This window comes from Hevea brasiliensis, chromosome 8 (genome assembly GCF_030052815.1).
Source record: "Hevea brasiliensis isolate MT/VB/25A 57/8 chromosome 8, ASM3005281v1, whole genome shotgun sequence".
Lineage (NCBI taxonomy): Eukaryota > Viridiplantae > Streptophyta > Magnoliopsida > Malpighiales > Euphorbiaceae > Hevea > Hevea brasiliensis.
The window spans coordinates 22584795-22605947 of record NC_079500.1 but is presented as its reverse complement, the minus strand read 5'-3'; the positions used below and the strand labels follow the sequence as shown (position 1 = coordinate 22605947).

General features: G+C 31.7%; 1 protein-coding gene across 1 annotated transcript; it reads right to left on the bottom strand.

Annotated features, from left to right (window-relative positions):
• LOC131182104 (eukaryotic translation initiation factor 3 subunit A-like) lies at positions 1-1730 on the bottom strand. Its single transcript, XM_058150752.1, has 2 exons — positions 590-1730; positions 1-548 (listed from the first exon to the last, which is right to left on the bottom strand). The coding sequence occupies exons 1-2, from the start codon at positions 1728-1730 to the stop codon at positions 1-3; spliced, it is 1689 nt and encodes a 562-aa protein (XP_058006735.1).
• Between the last annotated feature and the right edge of the window lie 19423 nt (positions 1731-21153).

The following is a 21153-nucleotide window of genomic DNA, read 5'->3' as shown; positions in this document are numbered from 1 at the left end:
TCAAGATTTTTCTTTGCTGCTAAGAATTCTGCCACTTCTCCTAAGGTGAGTGGGATCAACAAGTTTGGCTTGTTGCTTCTTCTTTGGGGGTTCTTTTTCAGGTATGGGTACTTGGATTTTTGGAGGAATGGGTAGAACTGATTTTCTGGCTTGTGTTTTGGTTCTTCTAGGTCCGTATTGCATGGGTAAAGAGATGGTTGATTCAGGTACTGGTTGAGAGGCAGTAGGAACAATGTTTGGTTGTTCAGAGGATGGGTCTTGTGACTGCTCTTCCTTCTCCTCTTCTTGTCTTGAACCATTTCTGCCTTCACTTTTGCCATTGTCACTGCTGCTGTTGCTTGTAGTATGAGATGAGGAGGATTCTCTTGATGTCTCGTTGGCAGGTTCTTGTTTTGTTTCTGATGCCTCTTCTGCAGATTTTTCCTTCTCATCATTTTTCTCTACTTCTTCAACCTCAGCTAGCTTACTTTCTTCTTGTACCTTTTCAGCAGCTTCTACATGCTCCTCTGCTTCTTCTTCCACTTCAGAAATTTTTACTCCACTTGGTCCTAGAGTCCAGCAGCCTTTGCATTGCTAGGACCAGTAGTACCCTGTGGATAGCTTCCAAAATCTCCAAATTTGCCAAAAGATTCACCAAACAGCATTTGAGCCATCTTTTTCATGAACCACTCTTGTCTATCCAATCTATTAATCAACATATCCATCTTTTCATTGTGCTCAGCCATAATTCCCTTCTGCAATTCATGAGATTTTTCTAAAATACTCAAAGTCAGTCCACTCATTTCTTTTATTTCCTTCATCATGTCCAGATTTGCTTTACTGATTTTCACAAAATCTGATATTTTTAGCTTCATTTTCTCTTTCTTCTTAGAGCTTTCCCCTTCATCTATCTTAGAACTCGTTTCTTTCAACTTGCTTAGTGGGATGTCCGACTGCTTTGAACTGATTCGATTCGATTCAATCTCAATCTCAGTCTCTTCTTCTTGCTTTTTGTCTTCTTTCTTACTCCTTTTCCTACCATCATCAGCCTTGAATATCTCCTTAATGGGGATAGGATTGCTAAACTTCTTTTCTTTGCTCAAATCAACTCCCATAGCTTGAAATATAAGAGTCAAAGGCATAGCATATGGCAACCTTCTATGCTTACTAGACTTAGCAATCACTTTAAAAATCAAAAATGGCAAATTAAATCTGATTTTGTTAACCAAGTGCCACATAATGCATAGATCCAGGCTATTTGCATATGAATGACTACCACTTCTAGGATTGAGCAAATATCGAATGAAGGATTGTAGAATCCTAAAATTTTGAGGCACTAAACTGATGTTGGTCATTTCATTTTCAGGTGTACCCTCCGGAAAAATTGATAATTGAAATGCCTTCTCATCATATCCTTCAAGCTTCCTAGAATCTTTGAAGGTTCCAATCCTATTTCCATCATTTGGTAGGTTTAAAACAGAGGCTAAGAATTCAACATCAATAATCTGACTTTTCTTCTTAACTCTCACACTAAAACTCTCTCCTTTAACAACTTCTTTCATACTTCCATAAAATTCTTGAATCAAATAAGGATAATAATATTCATTCAACTCAAAAAATTCCATCCAGCCTTGAAAAGTAAATAATTCTTCAAATTCATAAGGCAAGTCAGAAAATGAATCCCATTTAATGTACCTTGGCTCAAAAATATTTTGTTGCACAAAAGGTTTCGAAGCAGGGGCCTTTTCCATTTTCTTCTTTTTCGCAGAAGGCTCTGACCCAGCAATACCCTTTCCCTTTCTTTTTCTTGCTCATTCTGCCACTGTCTCTGTTTCATCATTACTGTTCTCATCTTCAATTCCCTCTTCTCTCTCCTTTTCAGAACTGGCAGCAGCTTTCATGGTATCACCCATGAGTTTTCGAGGTTTGGTAGACACTTGTTTTACCCTTGCCATCGATCCTTGAAAAATTTCAGTGAGAAGTAGCGGCTTAAGGAAGAACGGGATTTTACCGTTTAGGGATTTTGAGAAAGAAAATTGGGGATTTCTGGTTTTGAGAGTAATTTGGGGTTTCTAAGAGAGTGGAGAATCAACTTGTAGCAGAGAAATGAGGGAGTTTTAGATTGATTGAAGTGATAAGCAGCAGTTACAAAAACAATTTTTTAATTTTAAAATTGTGTACAGTTTTTCATGGAGAACCGGGAATCCCTTTTTGCCAAAACCCAATTTTACCCTTTGAAGACATAAAAAGAGCATAACTATGCTCAAGGGTATATTTGTCAAAAGAGATTACAAAGAGAGCGAAAATACCCAGTAAAAAGAAAGTAATTTTAAATCAGGCGCGTTTTGTCAAATGTACACAGAGGCAAAATTAGTTAACTAATTTTGAAACCCAGTTGGCTAAATATTATACAGGTATAAAATTAGACAACTGCAGTGAGAAAGTAGTTAACTAAAAACACATGTACGCAGAATATAGTACTAACAACATATTTACCCAATTTATGCACCAAATTCATATCAAATGCAATAAATATCATTCAATAGCTTCACTCATGCCAAGTTCTCTTCTAATCCTACAAAAATTTTCCTCATTTAGTGGTTTTGTAAAATTATCTACAAGTTGTTGTTCTGTAGGAACAAACTCTAACTTAATGTCACCGTTTTGAACATGATCTCTAATAAAGTGATGTCTAATTTCTATGTGCTTTGATCTAGAGTGTTGGACTGGATTTTTAGTTAGGTTGATGGCACTAGTATTATCACACCTTATAGGAACATGATCAACCTTTATACCAAAATCTTCTAATTGTTGCTTCATCCATAGAATTTGAGCAACACAACTTCCTGCAGCAATGTATTCTGCTTCAGCAGTAGAAAGAGCTACAGAAGTTTGTTTCTTACTATGCCAAGACACTAAGGCATGACCTAGGAATTGGCAAGTACCCGAAGTACTCTTTCTATCCAATCTACTTTCAATAAAGTCAGAATCACTATATCCAACTAGATCAAATGTGTCGCATTTAGGATACCATAAACCAATTGAGTGTGTGCCAATGAGGTATTTGAAAATTCTTTTAACAGCAATTAGATGAGATTCCTTAGGACATGATTGAAACCGAGCACACAAACACACACTAAAATGAATGTCAGGTCTAGATGCAGTTAAATATAAAAGTGAGCCAATCATGCCTCTAAATAGCTTTTGATCAACATCTTTACCTTTTTCATCCTTTTCCAACTTGATGGTGGAGCTCATAGGAGTTCCAATACTCTTCAAATCATCCATCTTGAATTTTTTTAGCATATCTTTGATGTACTTGGATTGATTAATGAAGATGCCACCATTGAGTTGCTTAATTTGTAGTCCAAGGAAAAAGGTAAGTTCACCCATCATGCTCATCTCAAATTCATTTTGCATCATCTTAGAGAAGCTTTTGCATAGAGAAGCATTAGTAGCACCAAAAATAATGTCATCAACATAAATTTGAACGATAAACATATCATGTTTATGTGTTTTTGTGAAGAGTGTGTTGTCTACTTTTCCTCTTTGGAAACCATTATCTAAAAAAAAAACTTACTAAGCCTCTCATACCAAGCTCTAGGGGCTTGCTTCAATCCATATAAGGCCTTAGTGAGTTTATAAACATGATTAGGAAATTCATAGTTTTCAAAGCCTGGTGGTTGTTCAACATAAACTTCTTCATCAATATAACCATTCAAGAATGCATTCTTAACATCCATTTGATAGAGCATAAAATTTTTATAACATGCAAATGCACATAACATTCTAATGGCTTCAATTCTAGCAACAGGAGCAAAAGTCTCATCAAAATCAATACCTTCCTCTTGATTATATCCTTGAGCCACTAATCTAGCCTTATTTCTAATGACATGTCCTTTATCATCCATTTTGTTCCTAAAAACCCACTTGGTACCAATGATAGAATAATTTCTAGGTCTAGGAACAAGTTTCCATACTTTATTTCTCTCAAATTGATTGAGTTCTTCTTGCATAGCAAGAATCCAACTCTCATCACTTTGAGCTTCATTATAAGACTTTGGTTCAAGTTGAGAAACAAATGCAACGTTACCAAAGTATTTTCGAAGTTGAGCTCTTGTCATCATCTTTTATGAAGGGCTATCAATTATGTCCTCCTTTGGATGATCTCTATGATATCTCCATTCTTGAGGTAGGTCATCATGATGTGGTTCATCAATTTGGAGTTCTTCAATATTGGGCAATACTTCTTGATCACCTTCTTGATCTTTCTCATTAGCATCTTTATTTTCAATATTATTCCCAATTGCACTTTGGGGCTCAATAGGTTGACTTTGTTGCTTTTGAGTCTCATCCTTTTTTTCTTCCAAAAATTTCACCTAGTTCATCATCATCACAAACAATCTTTCTTTCCAAGAAGTTGTTAGTTTCATCAAATATAACATGAATGGTTTCCTCAACTAACAAAGTTCTCCTATTAAAGACTCGATAAGCTTTTCTATACATTGAATATCCTAGAAAAATACCTTCATCTGATTTTACATCAAACTTTTTGAGATTATCTTTCTTATTGTTCAAAATATAACACTTACAACTAAATACACGAAAGTAATAAATGTTAGGCTTCCTCCCTTTCCATAATTCATAAGAGGTTTTCTTTAAGAGTGGCCTAATCATTGCTCTATTCAAGATATAGCAAGCAGTGTTTATGGCTTCTGCCCAAAAGTATTTTGGAAGACTATGTTCACTAAGCATTGTTCTTGCCATTTCTTGTAAAGTTCTATTTTTCCTCTCTACAACTCCATTTTGTTGTGGGGTTCTAGGAGCTGAAAAGTTATGAAAAATGCCATTGTTTGAACAAAATTCATCAAAAGATTGGTTTTCAAACTCTCTCCCATGATCACTTCTAATGGAGGAAATGGGTAAGCCTTTTTCACTTTGTACTTTCTTACAAAAAGATATAAATACACTAAAAGTTTCATCCTTATGTGCAAGAAAATATGTCCATGTATACCTAGTGTAATCATCTACTATGACCAAAGTATACGCTTTACCACCAAGACTAATAGGTGTAATAGGACCAAACAAATCAAGATGTAATAACTCAAGAGGTCTAGATGTTGAAACAACATTCTTTGATTTGAAAGAAACTTTGGTTTGTTTCCCAAGAGAACAAGGCTTGCAAACATGGTCTTTTTCAAAGTTAATTTTTGGCAAACCTTTAACAAGGTCATATCTTAAAAGTTTTGAAATCACATGCATACTAGCATGACCAAGTCTTCTATGCCACAACCAACTATCTTCTTCAAGAGATACAAGACATCTTTCATTTCCATTTTCAATAATATTTAAATCAAGCAAATATACATTTTCACTTCTAGGTGCAATGAATAATGTATGATCATTATGAAAACTTCTAATCTCACAATGTGTAGAATTAAAAATAACTTTGTAACCTTTATCACATAGTTGACTTACACTAAGAAGATTGAATTTCAAACCTTCAACTAATGCGACATCCTTTATGCTTGGATTTTTCCCAATAGAGCCACTTCCAATGATGTAAGCTTTGCCTTTGTCACCAAATCTCACATGTCCACCACTTTTCAAGGTAAGGTTTGAGAATTTTTCTTTGTCTCCAGTCATGTGTCTTGAACAAGCATTATCAACATACCATTGTTCACACTCTTGCTTGCTTCTAAGACATACCTGAAATTTATTGACTATTTCTTAGGTACCCAAGCAAGTTTGGGTCCTTGAGGGTTAGAGACATTAGGAATTGTTCCTTTAGGCATCCATATCCTTTTTACTTTTGAGGAACCTTTCCTTATGGAACAATGACTAACCATATGACCATTTTGGTTACAATAAAAACAAATGACATTTGATAATGAATGAGATGAAGCTTTTACAAAGAAATTTTTGTATTTTCCATAATGCATGAATCCATCATAACCAAGACCAGATTTTTGATTTGATAATCTTTGAGAACCAAGTAATGTATCAAGAATTTGTGTGCCATTTGTGAATTTAGCTAAATCATTTGTCAAAGATTCCACCTTAGTTTCTAAAATCCTGTTTTTCTCAATGAGTTTTTCATAAGCAATTTTCGAATCTTCTAACTCCTTATTCAGCTCATCAAACAAGAGCATTTGATTTTTATAAAACTTATTTTCTTGTACAATAATGCTCATAGAATCATTTTCAGCTCTTAAGGAAGCAATTTCTTTGTTTAAAGCAGAACATTTTTTCTTATAAACTTTGTATTCTTCATATAATTTGGCAAATGCATCTTCATAATCCTCAATACTAAGAGAGTCAGAATTATTTACCTCAGTGTTGATTTCTCTTTGATGGGAACTTTCTGGTTTATCCTCTTCTAGAGCCATGAGACAAATGTGTGCAACCTCCTTGTCACTAGAGTTATCACTTGAGGAATCATCACTATCCATCCAGCCAGCAACTAAGGCTTTCTTGCTCTTGTCCTTTGAATTCTTCCTTTTCAGTTTAGGACAATTTGGCTTGATGTGACCAGGTTTGTTGCATTCAAAGCATTTAATCTCACTTTGATCCTTGCTTGTTTCACCTTTGGGAGAATACTTCTTTAGGAATTTCTTATATTTCGAACCTCCCTTTTTGAATGCTTTCTTGAATCTTCTTGTAATCATGGCAAGATCATCTTCATCACTTGAACTATTGGAGCTGTCACTTGAGGCAGCCTTAAAAGCTATAGTTTTCTTTAATTCATCCTCTTGGCTTGACTTTAAGGCAATTCCTCTCTTTTTCTTTTCATCATCTACATTGCTCTTGCTCTTGTCATAAAGCATTTCATGAGCAATAAGAGAACCAATAAGCTCATCATAAGTGAATTTGGAGAAATCTTTGGTGTCAAAGATCACTGTAACTTTTATTTCCCATGATTTAGGTAGTGACCTCAAGACTTTCTTGACTAGCTCTTCTTCAGTGAATTCTTTTTCAAGAGCTTTGAGAACATTCACCAGATCAGTAAATCTTGTGCTCATTTCTGAAATGGTTTCTCCAGGTTTCATCTCAAATAGTTCATATTCCCGAACAAGCCTATTTGCTTTTGATTCCTTCACTTGATTAGTCCCTTCATATGTGACTTCAAGTTTATCCCACACTTCTTTTACAGATGAACAACCTGAAATACGATTATACTCAGTTGCATCAAGTGCACAATGAAGAATGTTTAAAGCTTTAGCATTTGAAGAAACTTTCTTCCAATCAAGTTCATTATATTCATCTTCTAGTTTTTCTCTATAACCATCAGCATGCAATTCTAATGGAATTTCAGGACCTTTGACAATTCTTTGCCATGCTTCAATATCAACAGATTGAATAAAGTTTCTCATCCTCACTTTCCAAAAAGAATAATTAGAACCATTAAACAAAGGTGGTCTAGTGATAGAGTGTCCTTCAGCTAAAGGTGCAGGGATACCAGCTGTGTTAGATGTGCCAGCCATTATAGGATCTCTCTAAGGTGTTTAAACCTCAAGCAAGAGAGACAAGCTCTGATACCAATTTGTTCTCCCAAAGAAAGTGACCAAGAGGGGGGTGAATTAGACACTTTAGACAATTTTTCAGCCCTTGCTCTAGACTTAATAAAAAATTGAGGCTTTGCACTTCTATGTATGTGTATAACTCTGTTCCTAAGGTGTAATTTAAGTAATCAATCAAGTTATGCACAAATACTAGTTCATACACAAAATAATTACTTGATATCAAGTGTATTTTCTCACATAAAATTCAGAGTTTGCAGTATTAGCTCAATAAACAAATTCTCAACACATTCAATATATAATCAGAAAATCAAAGTGCTGAAAATTAAAGAGTTAAGGGAAGAAGAGAATCAAACACAATGTTTATAGTGGTTCGGCTCTCTTAGCCTACATCCACTCTTCCCAAAGTCCCACTTTGAGAGTCACTCCACTATTTGATCTTTTCAACAGGCAAGATTCAAAGCCTTTACAATATCAGCAAGCTTCCCAGGTGCTTGAGGACCTTTACAACGTCTTTGCTTCCCACAAAAGACCACAAGCTTCACAAGGTGCTTGAAAACCTCCCACAAGCTTCACAAGGTGCTTGAAAACCTTACACAAGTGTGTCCTCACACTTACACGACCTTAAATAGGTTTTGGTGTAGAAGAAATCACTCTCAATAACTCTCAGATACAGAATTTAATGCTAGAAGATTGAGAGAGAAGATTTTCCACTTAAGCTCAAGAGTAATTGAATGAAAGCTTCAAAAATACCACAATAAATTCACTATGAATAAGAGCACTTTCATTAGTTAGAATTGTAGTAAATGATGCCTTTTATAGGTGCTTTTCATTGCCAAAAACGTCTGCTGGAGAGTGTGTCTAACGGCTCTTTAATTTTTAAAAAACTAGCCGTTATTGCTTAGAAAGTCGTGCAGCAGAGTTGAGTCAGGTCAGGTCATAAAAATAGTTAACTAAAATTTTCACCAGTTAACTAGTTTTGTAAGACAGAGAATTTTAGACATCAAAACTAGTTAACTAATTTTCACTACGAGTTAACTAATTTCGCTACTGCCTGACTTAAAAATTGAAATTTTGAGTTTTTGAAGAAAGGTTGTAAAAATTATTGTGACCATTCAAAAACCTTAGAAATGATATAAAAACACTTTCTAAACTCTTAAATCTAAAAACAAAATTGATTTTAGGTCTCAAATGGCATAAATTCTCCAATCTTGTACAATGGACCTAAGAACTTAACTTCTATCCTATTTCTTCATGGACTTTGATTCGTCTTGTGTTATACAAGATGATAAACTCCTTTTATATCAGCCATGTCAATAGAATAGTCCTTCCATCAATGTCTTTGCATATCATGACCTATAAAATTACTTCAAATACTTATGCACAAAGGGTTAATGTATATTTCATTAAGTTTTGTTATCATCAAAATCAAGCTCATTATAGCTTACAGGGCCTACACGGTCAATTTGTATAGGTTACTTAGGCATGGAAAAGTATAAATGTAATTGAATTGATTATTAAAGAAAGTAAGGAAATTAAATATCAAAATAAAGAACAAGAATGATTTCAAAAAAAGAGGCTCAAAATCATCATGAGAACAATTAATAAAATGCTATGAAGAGTTAATATCATAAGATGTAATTAGCCTTCGACTAAACAATAAGTTAGTAATTATTTATTTCTTATAAGCACAATAACTAGGAAATTTTTACTTTTATTTGTATATTATATTTTCTTATATTATTGGCACCACTAAGCTTTATGCTTAGCGGGTCACTTTTGCAATGCGTAGGTACTGAAGATTTGGCCAGAGAGCCCAACAAACCACAAACTGGGTGAGACTTGTCCACAGATCTACATAGTATCCGTGTCACCTCACAAACTACAGTGCATTGGTAGGACACTAGGCCCCATTTTGATATTTTTGTACTGTTTGTATTTTGTAATTAAACTTTTATTTTCTCATGTATAGTTGAAACTCATGTAATATATTTTGGTATTAATGCAAATATTTGTAATTTGTGTTTATAAATAAAAATTTAGTATTTATTTATGATTTGTACATGATTATCATGTGAAATGAATGAATGATAAATAGAAGAATTTTTGAGAAATGGTTGAGAAATAATGAGATTATGTTGATATAATGGAGTTTGAGAACGATTGAAAATGTATTGAAAGTGTTTTTCACAGGTCCCAAAGAACTGTTTTATTCATTTTTAACCGGTACTCTGCCGAATTTTCTATAAAATTTTCAGAACCTCAAATGAATTTATAATTTCAATAAATGACTTAAATGAGTTAAATTTCACAAATTGCACTTCATAACCATGAAGAAATAAATTAAGGAAGGATAAAAATAATTGAGATAAAATATGATATTCCGGTACACTGTGTGGCATATCTTGCTCGGCTATACTGTAGACGGGTAAGGGGTGTCACAGTAGGAAACGGAAATCCTAGTTGGATGGATTTCTAGTGGGTGATTGAATTCTTATAGTCTTATTGATCATCTTTAGGCACATCCATTATTAGAATTACAATAAACTATAAGTGAGCAACTCATTGCCCATCACATCTCATGTGAGGTTCAATCCTTTATCTAGCCCCTAATGCTCAAAATCTCAGGCACATCCATTATTGACTTATCTTTCATTAGTTAAGTTGATCCCATTGAGCCAGTAAATATGTAAATAATTTTAATGTCCTCAGGTACATCCATTATTGGGCACCAAACCATTTACATATTTACAACATCTCATGCTTAACAATTATTCTTAAGAAAATCTCTTAAATTAATTGCATCATATGCAAGTATTTAAAATTTCTTAAAATAATTGCCTCAATGGAGGGCCCATGTTATAATTACTTTAATTATACCATTTCCAACTTAATCATTTGTTTGGAAGATTTTGTGGTCAGCCTAATTACTATTATAGTCTCACTTTGCACATTATCCATTTAGCATGCATGTATCATATACTTGCATACAATCTTATACATCTCATGCATTCATGGATAAACAATAAATATGGTATGATCATGGACTTTCTAAGAGATTTAATTCTGAGCCACCAAGAATTGAATCAGGGCATTCCTAGGTGCATTTCATTCATTCATATTACAAGAGTTGCTGAAGGAGTACATAATCAATACTTGATCTTGAATTCCTCCCACTTGTCCCACCAATGCTCTTGACCTCCTTGATCTTCTTGCAATCCAATTACATAGTAATCCTTGGCATACCAAGGTGAATTTACAAGAACCAAATAAATGAAATTACAACCCAAAAAATATTACAACCTTTATAATATATGCCACCAAAATAAATTAAAATTAATTAATTAATTTACAACCCAAAGAAACATAAAAGAAATAAATCCAATCACATTGGTCTTTTATTATCCATGATCATCCATCATGCATATCACTATTTAACAATTAAATAAAACATACATACTTAAATTAAATTGAATATCTCATATTCAACTTAAAAATCCAGATTTGAATATGATTCAAACAAATTTAAAAATTCAGATTTGAATCACATTCAAACAAATTTAAAAATTCATATTTGAATCACATTCAAACAAATTTAAAAATTCAGATTTAAATCAAAATTTAATTATGTGATTAAAACTCCTAATTAAACACTTTAATTAGTCATGGGCCTAATTATGGGCCTTGAAACCAAGCCCACATTCAAGCCCAAAAGCCATGCACATGGTTGGATGCACCAAACCATGCGCACCAATGGTGTTCATCTTCATACCGCCACATTGTTAGTCCAACCAGTAATGATTCAATCAACTCTTGATTAAATTACATAATTGAATCATATAATCAACAATCTAAATGGCAAATATAGTGGCTCTGATATCAATTAAAGGAGTGGAAGCATAAAAAATCATAAGTTTAGATCATTAAATTCAAAATTTTTCTTCTAGGGTCTTATGTATCATGCAAGATTTATTATTTATCTATTTGATTTCAATGATAAACAGCATATTAAAACACTTTTAATATGTTTTTGGATTTATATTTGCCATTTAAGATTTTAGAATTAATAGATTAATTCATTAAAACCCTAGATTAAATCAAGAACAAGTGCACTAACCTTTTCATGCACTGTAGTTGTGTTTGGTACCTTTGGGATGCACCTAGGACACCAGATGTTGTCCCTCTAGCTTGTCCACACCAAGATCACCAATTGCAGCCCCTTGAACAGCTTCTCAAGCCTTTCCAATCAATTAGAAATTAAGGTTTTGCTTTAAAGATGTTATAGATATATACAGGACACTAGAAACGATTTCTAGCAATTTTAATTCAAGAGAATGTTGGCAATTCTCTTTGAATTGATGAGAGATGAAGAAGAAGAGAGGAAGAGGAAGACAAGGTGGCGGCACCTCTTTTGAGAAAATCATATTGTTTTATTTTTTCTTTCATCCTTTTCCTTATATAGCTAGGCCATCACTTAAAACCCTTGCCACATATCATCTTCTGATTGGCTCTTAGTTTAATTAACCCAATCACATTATGCCAAGTGTCAAATCTAGATTTAATCTTGACTTTGATCATCTTACATGATTAAAAGACAAATGGCAAGCTTATGTGTAGTACTATGTGTCACCATCTCATGGTGCCACATGTCACCCTGTGAAATGACCAAAATACCCTTGTGTCTTAATTTTGAGTTCTCAATCCAAAATAATTATTTCTCTTCTTCTAATCAATTTATATCAAATATAAATTAATTAATTAATCTCTATTAATTAATTTCTCATAATTAAATTCATATTTAAACACTTTAAATATAAATTTAACTTATACTATACATCCAATAACCTAGATTTGGTTTCAAGCCATGCTAGGGACTTTGCAATCTAATTGCAAACTAAACCTATTTAATTAATCAATTAAACTCTTTAACTAATTAATTAAATCACATTTAACTTGGTGATTACTTGTGTATGTGTGTGACTCACTAGGCTCATCACTAATTGGTAATGAGATATGATATCAACTCTTAATATCATCAGAACTCTTTCTTACCATAAATGATTTCTCTAAATCATTTTATGTACCTCATAGACCATGGTTAACACCTAGCATAGCATGCCATGGCTACCCAATCAGTAATAAGGTTTACCTTAAATGAACCTATAATCATATGTTACCATGCACTAGAATCTCTCTATTACAAAATCCTAATTCGAGCTGGAGTCATGGTTTATGTCAAACCCCATTTGCTATGAATATTATGTTCTCTTTTAATTCCAGTTCTTGATTAAAAAGATTTTCTCATCAGAAACTCTTTTCTGATTAAATCTATCTGTCCTGGCTAGGAACTTAAAACATCAAGAACAATTAAATGAACATAGTATTTTATCCCTATTTACTTAGGGTAACAGATTCCATCTTGATCAACACCTACCTCCATATATAACTAGTAGGAGCCAACACATGCCCATATATCTATACACAGTACAAGAATGAAAGCAGTATCAAACTCAAACCACCTATATATAAGATAAATGTGCTATCTCAGGTCTAAAGATTATATGCACTGATATGATTATGACAATGCATTGACAAGAGTAAACTCTATGTGCTTATCATAAATATCACTGGTTCGGCCTACTTATCATACATAAGTGCCTATCATGTTTGTTATATGGCATGAGACTCACAATTTCATCTTATTTATATCTCATATAAATACATTGGAAACAAACATGAATACAATCTTTCTGGATAAGTCATGTCCTTTGTAAAGTATCCTCGATTGTAAACCAATTTATGATACTTTGTGCTAGAAATACTATCACTCATATTCTTAACAACTTAAGAATAGAATTTCCAACAAAATATCAATGGACCTTTTCTATTACACATAAATATATTATGTAAACGGAAAAGTGAAAATGCCTTTTATTAATAAAACATGTGCAAGATACATACTAAATGATATGCTCTAGGGCATACTACTAACAGATGGTGGTATTGGTTTTCGTTCGTTACGGCAAATTAATATTGCTCTCTTGGCCAAAACGGGTTGGAGTTTGTTGACTTGGCCCAATGCTTTGGTAAGTATACTGTACAAAGCTCGTTACTATGTTGATTCAGATTTGCTCCGTGCCTCTAAGGGGCATAATCCAAGTTATTTATGGAAGTCTATTTTTACTAGAATTCCTATTCTTCAAAGTGGTTGCTTGAAACGTATTGGTAATGGTCGAGGCACTTCTGTTTTTCATTCACCATGGTTACCAACTACTGATGATCCTTATATTCATTCAGCTAATACAACTGGTATGGAGGATATTATGGTGTCAGACTTAATGGTTCCTGGTGGTCGTATGTGGGATATGGATGTTCTACAGTCTCTCTTTAATCCTCAAAAAATGTGTGCTATTCAACAAATTCCTTTAAGCGTTATTGATCATGAGGATTCTTGGATGTGGAAATTTGATTCTAAAGGTATTTACACATTGAAGTCTGGTTACAAATATCAGTATAATCAACTTCCTAGAGCCCCTACTTTAACGAAAGATTTGTGGAGGTATGTGTGGAAGCTTGAACTACCAGCAAAGGTTCTCAATTTTCTTTGGCAAGCTTTGTCTAATATTTTACCTATTTGCATGAATTTAATTCATAGATATGTGGCCATATCCGGATTGTGTCTAGTATGTAATCATGAGCCAGAAACTGTTTTGCATTGTCTTATTACCTACCCTTTTGCAAGGGATTGCTGGGTTACTTCGAATGTTGGATAGTGGGGTGCTATAGATAATTTCCCAGCTTGGTTGTCAATGATTAAGACTCGGTGTGATAGGCAATAGGTTCAAAAAGCTATTATGATAGCATGGGAGATATGGAATGCAAGAAATGGTATTGTATGGAAGCAAAAGCATGTTGTTCCTTATACTATTCTTCAAAAGGCACAACATTTCCTTCAGGAGTGGCAACTAGCAAGAGTTTCTATGGTTTCTTATGATCCAAATACAGTTCCTGCTATAATAAAATGGCAACCACCAAATGCGGGTTTGAAATGTAATGTAGATGCATGTTTTGATGCAGCAACAGGGTTGGTGGGTGTAGGTTTGGTGATAAGAGACAATAATGGTCAATTTGTTGAGGGAATGTGTAAAAGTCTAGGTTATGTGCAAAATTCTTTGAATGCATAGGCTATGGGAGTACGAGAGGCTTTAAGTTGGGTTAAAGGAAGGTTGTTTAATATGCCTATGGTGATAGAGATGGATTGTTTAATGGCGAAGCAAGCCCTGGATCGTATTTTGCATGATAATTCTTATTTTGCTACTTTGATTCATGATTGTAAGTTTCTTGTTAGAGATGTTGCATCATTATCCTTTTCTTTTGTCAAAAATCAGTGAACCAAGTCGCTCATATGTTAGCAAGGGCTACTGATTCTATGTCTGGTTTAGCGGAATGGAGTGTTAACCCTCCAGCTTTTATTTATGATGTGCTGCTTTTTTATCTTAATAATAATTAAGCAGTGTTTTCCTTTCAAAAAAAATACAAATATATATGTGTTCAAAAAACATGCTATATATAGAAACTGTTAAAAAAATCTAATATTGTTTGCAACATATATTAATTCTCTCAAGTTCCAGATATTTTCTTGCTAAATTTTGGATTATATATTTAACCTTTTTCCAAAACCAGTATTGTTTCCATCTATAATGGAAGCATTTTCCAAGAAAATTTGTTCATTTAATTTGGCGCCACCATATAATAGTACAGATTAATCTACTGCGAATAGAGGGATGTGCACCATAACGAATAACAAAACTTAAAACTCAAAGCTCACAACACAGATTAAAATGTCTCCCCTGCACCTCTTATACATTTTCCTTGTCATGGCATCCCTTGCACCAATCCAAGCCGTTGTATACCAAGTTATCAACAATGCCACCGGGCGCTATTCGAGAACGAGATCGAAATCCCCTACAGCCAAGAAACCCTACAGTTTGCCACAGATTTCAAATGGCAAACCTTCAAGCAAGGTGATCAAGGTGATAGAAAAAATTATGAAGAGGTAATTAAATAAGTCTAGATTTTTTTTAGGTAATAGTAATCAATTTCAGGAGGATTAAGAATAGTTGAGAATAAATTTTTATCGGATTTAGAACGAATTTAGGTTTTGAAAACATTAAATAAGTTGGAGTTCGACCCCGTTGCGTTCGTTATACAAGATTGAAAATATCTTACTAAATACTTGGTCCTTTATATTGTTTAGATAAAATTTTTAAATTTTGGCAAAAATAAATAAACTGCTTAACTCAAAATCTCCATTTAACAGCTCAAAAATTTTAGGATTATTGATTAAAGAAAATAAACATTTCGTCACTAATCCGAAATTTCAGATTATTTAATAATAGCTGAAACTATATTCTTTTTAATTAAAATAATTCCTTTTAAAAGTGATTAATGGTGTTATAAATTTAAGGCTGAAAGATAAAAAAAATAATAATAATTGCAGTTCAATAATTTTTAATATTTTTATTAATTTTAATAAATTTTTTATTGATAAAAAATACTTAATAATTAAACGATTAATATAGTAAGAAAAATTATTAAAAAAAATTGAACTTTTAAAACCTTTGCAACTCTACCATAAGCTAAAAAAAATATCAATTAAATTTTATACTTTCTATATTTGTCTAATTACACGCTATTATCAACAAGATTGTTAAATGAGCGAACGGAAATGCCATATGAGACTTCTTTCACCCTAATTAACTTAATTTGAGCCCCAATCACTCTAACCCTTAAGATTAAAATCTTCGGAGCAAAATTTCACAAAAGAGAATTGGGAAACAGCTGTGGTCCCTTTTTGTCTTTTTCACTCGACTAAAACACCTTTAAAAATTTGAAGAATTGGGTGTAATTGTAATGATAGTGTTGAGTTTGTGGCCCTGCGACGCTCCATCATTGTGAATTGTGGCTTATATCACTGAAAGAATCGAGGATAGAAAGTTGATGTATGTTATTTTCACAATTTTATGAGCTTTTATTTAAAGAAAGGAAGAAGAAGGTGAGTTAAATAAGAAGGAAAGGAAAGCAGTAAAAGCTGTCGACTTTTGAAAATAAGAAGATTTGATTTAAATCGTCTCTCTTTATTTTAATCTTTTTATTTCATCTAATTTGACTTACAATTATAGGGTTTAATTGGGTTAATCAGAGAGAAAAGGAGTCTGATGTGAGGTTTCTGTTATCTCTTTATAATTAACAACCATTTTGACATTAGTGTAATTGGATAAACATAAAAGGTGCAAAGTTTAATTGGTAATTTCTTGTAGTTTAAGATAGATTAAATTGCAAAAATTTTAATAGTTGAGGTTTATTTGGTAAAATTTTTTATATACAAATATTTTTATCTTAATTCTTAAAATTATTCCCTCTGCTTATACTTCTAATTCATTAAATTTAGGGCCTCATAAATGAAAAACTCAATAATTTAAATATAAAAAACTATAAATAATATAAAAAAAAATAATTGTCAAAATTGATTTTAAAAAATAAATTAACTTATTTGAATTTTTTTTTTCAATTAACTATCTAATTAAACTAATTACTAATATTAAAACTAATGTAAAAATATTTAAGAATTAAATTAATAAAATTAAAAGATTCTAATAAAATTAAAAAACTTATAAGGGTTTGACCATTTGGCCTAAATTTGACTATTATACTAACATATATAATTAATATTTGGCTCTAAGGTACGTTTGTACTTGCGTACTTATAATAAATAAATCGCTCGGGATGATGGCTGTTTGACTTTGCAGCCTCCTTTGAAAAGCTTTGTGCCTTCAATCCATATAGTCAACAATATCCTACTTCTCCTTCAACCTAATGATTCTTGCTTTTCTATAATTTAATAATTTTTCTTCTGTTCCATGGATTCTGTTCAAGCTCCATTTTGAATCATGGGCATAAAGGAGGATAATTAACTCTCTTTAATTTTTCTCTGACCTACCTCCAACCTTTACTTTTATTTTATTTACGAATTAATGCAATAATTGTCTTGATAATGAATAAACATTTAAAGGGTAAGAAATAATCTTATCATTAAAAAATGAAATATTAAAAAGTATGAAATTGGGTGATTCAATGCATGAAAATTTCATACTTAATGAGCTTTGGAGAGTTCAGATTATTTATAAAAAATTTTCAAATTTTTCATAACTTGGAATTGAAACACTTAATCACTTACTACTTTCTGTTTTTTTAATTATTATTAAGGATTTTTTTTTTTTATTTACGCCACAAATTTTTATCTGGTACAATCGTTATATATATAATAATTTAATTTTTATTGATTTCATTATATAATTTTTCCTATACCATGTGATGTCTCTACCCGTTTATATGGATGGGACTAATACACATTTGAGTAAGAAATGATATTTAGATAAAACCTTTTCAACATTGACGAGTCTAAGAAATAAAATAATTTTGTAAATAAAGTTAGCCGGAGATCACAGTACAGTTCTGTTCATCTAACCCTGATGGTAAGGGGAAATCATTTTCCATGATTTTAAAAAGCAATTGCTGAATATATTGTGAATAACATATATTAAATTAGCTTGCATGAATTTTGCATGCATGCTAAAAGGAAATAAAACAGTAAATCAATTTCCTTTGGCCCAAAAAGAGTACCTTCGATATAGAGGATGATTAATGTAATGAAGTTGTAAATTAAAAAGATAATAATCACAACAAGAACAACAATTAGTTAATGATAATATATCACTGAAATATCACAATCACATTATTTGCACTGAATGAACAGATATCAGTGCTTTTTCTTGGCAAAATTTTGAAAAATAAAATCACAAACTGATTTTTTTTTTTTCCTTTATCCTATAAAATTTCCTTCATTTCCAGAAAAAAAAAAAGGAAAAACATAATGAAGAGATAATAAAGTAATCATGGTTATACAATGGCTTCTATTGATATATATTATAGATCAGTGACCACGCCCACGATGGCTAGGGCCAGAGTAAGCTTGGCTGATACTGAAAACCTTCATCCATGCAAAAGCTTGCTCATCTTTTAGAGGCCGCATGGCTTGAACTTGCATGGAGTAGTGACACACCAAGAGGCAGAAGAACAAGAAGATGGAAATGGCATTCAAACCCAACACAAGAGAATAACGTGACCTCAACATGTCTTTCCTTTCCTGATTTTTGGAGCAATTAAGGACAACCCAATAATGCTCAGAAAGAGAGAAATCAAAGATTTGTTAATACTCTTATTGTTAGCTAGCTACTGGTGTTTGATTGAGTCCTGTGAGAGAATGAGGATATATAAATAAGCTGGTGTGAGGGGCTAAGGTGGAGAAATGTTTTGGGGTTATCAAAACGCAACAGCCACGATTTGACTGTAGAAATTAATTAATGTTGCAAGAACTATAATTTTTTAGTGTTTGATCTCTTTGAAGTCCTACGCCTGCTTATGCTTTCTAAGTTCTTCGTAGTGTTTTGTGTTTCTTTTCTTGACTACCTAACAAAAAGTGAGGGAGATATTAATAAGTATTGTCTCCTTTAACCACTCAACCTACCCCCAATTACTCTTACGTCGCATTCCCATTAAACTCTTTTGACACAATCTTCTTCGTTTACATATAGAATAGAATAGGTCAGCTTATTATTATCATTATTAGTCGATTAACAAATGTTTATATTTATTAATTTATTGATCAGTATTTAAGTTTCCAAACAATAATATATATATATACTTCAAATAATTTGTTTAAAAATTGATAATTTAAATTATAATTATAATTTAAAAAATTAATTATTAATTTTTCACCTTTCATCATTAGTCGTTAATAATTGATATTTAATGTTATTAACTTTTAACAACTAATCGTAATTCACGAATTATTTATGTATTTTTGCTTTGTTGTTGGACCCTATTAATTACTTTCACCTAGAAAAAATTATAAAAAAACCAAAAAAAAAAAAATTAGCCAAAGTTGAAAATGTTACAATCAAACTAATGGACTGTGAACTAAACAATTCAACAAAATGACCAAAATTAAATAGCAAGTTAGAAGTTGTGAGATTATACTAAATTAAGAAAATAATTTATATATAAAAAAATATTTTTTATAAATTTTTTTAAATATTTAAATATTGAAAAATTTGATTGGACCCAAATATTTTTCGAAAAACAAAGAACCTAAGAAGGAAAGGAAGGAAGAACGCGTGTGGTGACGAACTCGGGAACATCCAACAATGAAATGACAGTCACGTGACAAAGATTCAAAAACTCGTGCATGTGGAATGCGTAAGAATTGAGAATAAACTTGATTGAATGAGCCCATTTTTCTTCTTTTTTTTTTGGTAGATGGACTGATTTCACACGAGTTTTCTTGTTAATGGCCTCATGTCCAAGCACCAAAATTTAGAGCCCATTGTTTCTTGCAGTCAAGAAAAAAAAAAGTTGGAAACTTTGATTTGAAGAAATTTATTAATCCAACAAATTAATTCAATGTATAATTTCTATTTTTATAAAATATAATGATTAACACTATTGAATTAAAGGTCTTGTGATTGAATCTTGATACTTGACAAGGATATTAAAGATTCAAATTTTATTTTATAATGCAGAACATCAAAAGTTCAAATTCTAATAACACTATTTTCTTTTAAAAAAGTTTTAAAATATAAAAAATAAAAAAATGGTAAAAAATTGTTAAAAAAAATTATCATTATTAATAATTTTGTGGATAAATTATAGGTCTACATTAATTAAATATGAACTGAATTTACTTTTTATGTAAGAATTTTTTTTTCTTTATTATGAGAATTTTCATTTCTTGAGAGTTAATTAATTATGATATTATTTTCAAAAAATAATTATGATATTTAGCTGAATTCCAGTATAATTTATTAAAATTAATCTAATCTATCAAAAATATTAAATTCTTGAAATGCTTCAACACTAACTGTAGTGTAATCACTTGTGTCATTAAAAAAATTTCATAACAAAATTAATGATATGATCTCCGAGCCGAGCTAATTAACACTAAAAAAAAAGTTGCAATAACTTTTGCAATCAAGCACAACCTTTTTTCGATTTCGGTTATTTTTAAATAAAATAATTATTTATAAAAATTTAATAATCAATTCACGAATCAATTACAAAATCAGTTGCAATAAGTAATAAAAATATAATTGATTGTTAAATCAGTGATAAATCGATATTAGAAAAACTTTGAATATACAATTAGCAAATGATTTAAAATCGATTATTATTAATAATTGATTCATAAATCAATTGCTATTAGTAACTAATTTTAACAAGCAATTTCATTGCAATTGATTGAACCAATTGCAAAATTGATAGTTACTCTGATTTTTTTAAATAGTGTAAGTGAATAATTTTATTATGATATTTTAAATTTAAGAAAGGAAATTGATGTTATATGACTATTATTAATAATATTTATTTCTTTATTAAAAAGACTTGAAAGCCCTATAAAATTCAGCAATCTCATATGATAATGGGAAAGGTTTCTCATACATTCGAGTGTTAGCAAAAAGCAGTCGGCCGTCAGTTCACCGTCCAAAGTAGAACATACCAAATACTATTATTCAAGTTGAACCCGTATGTGTGCCCT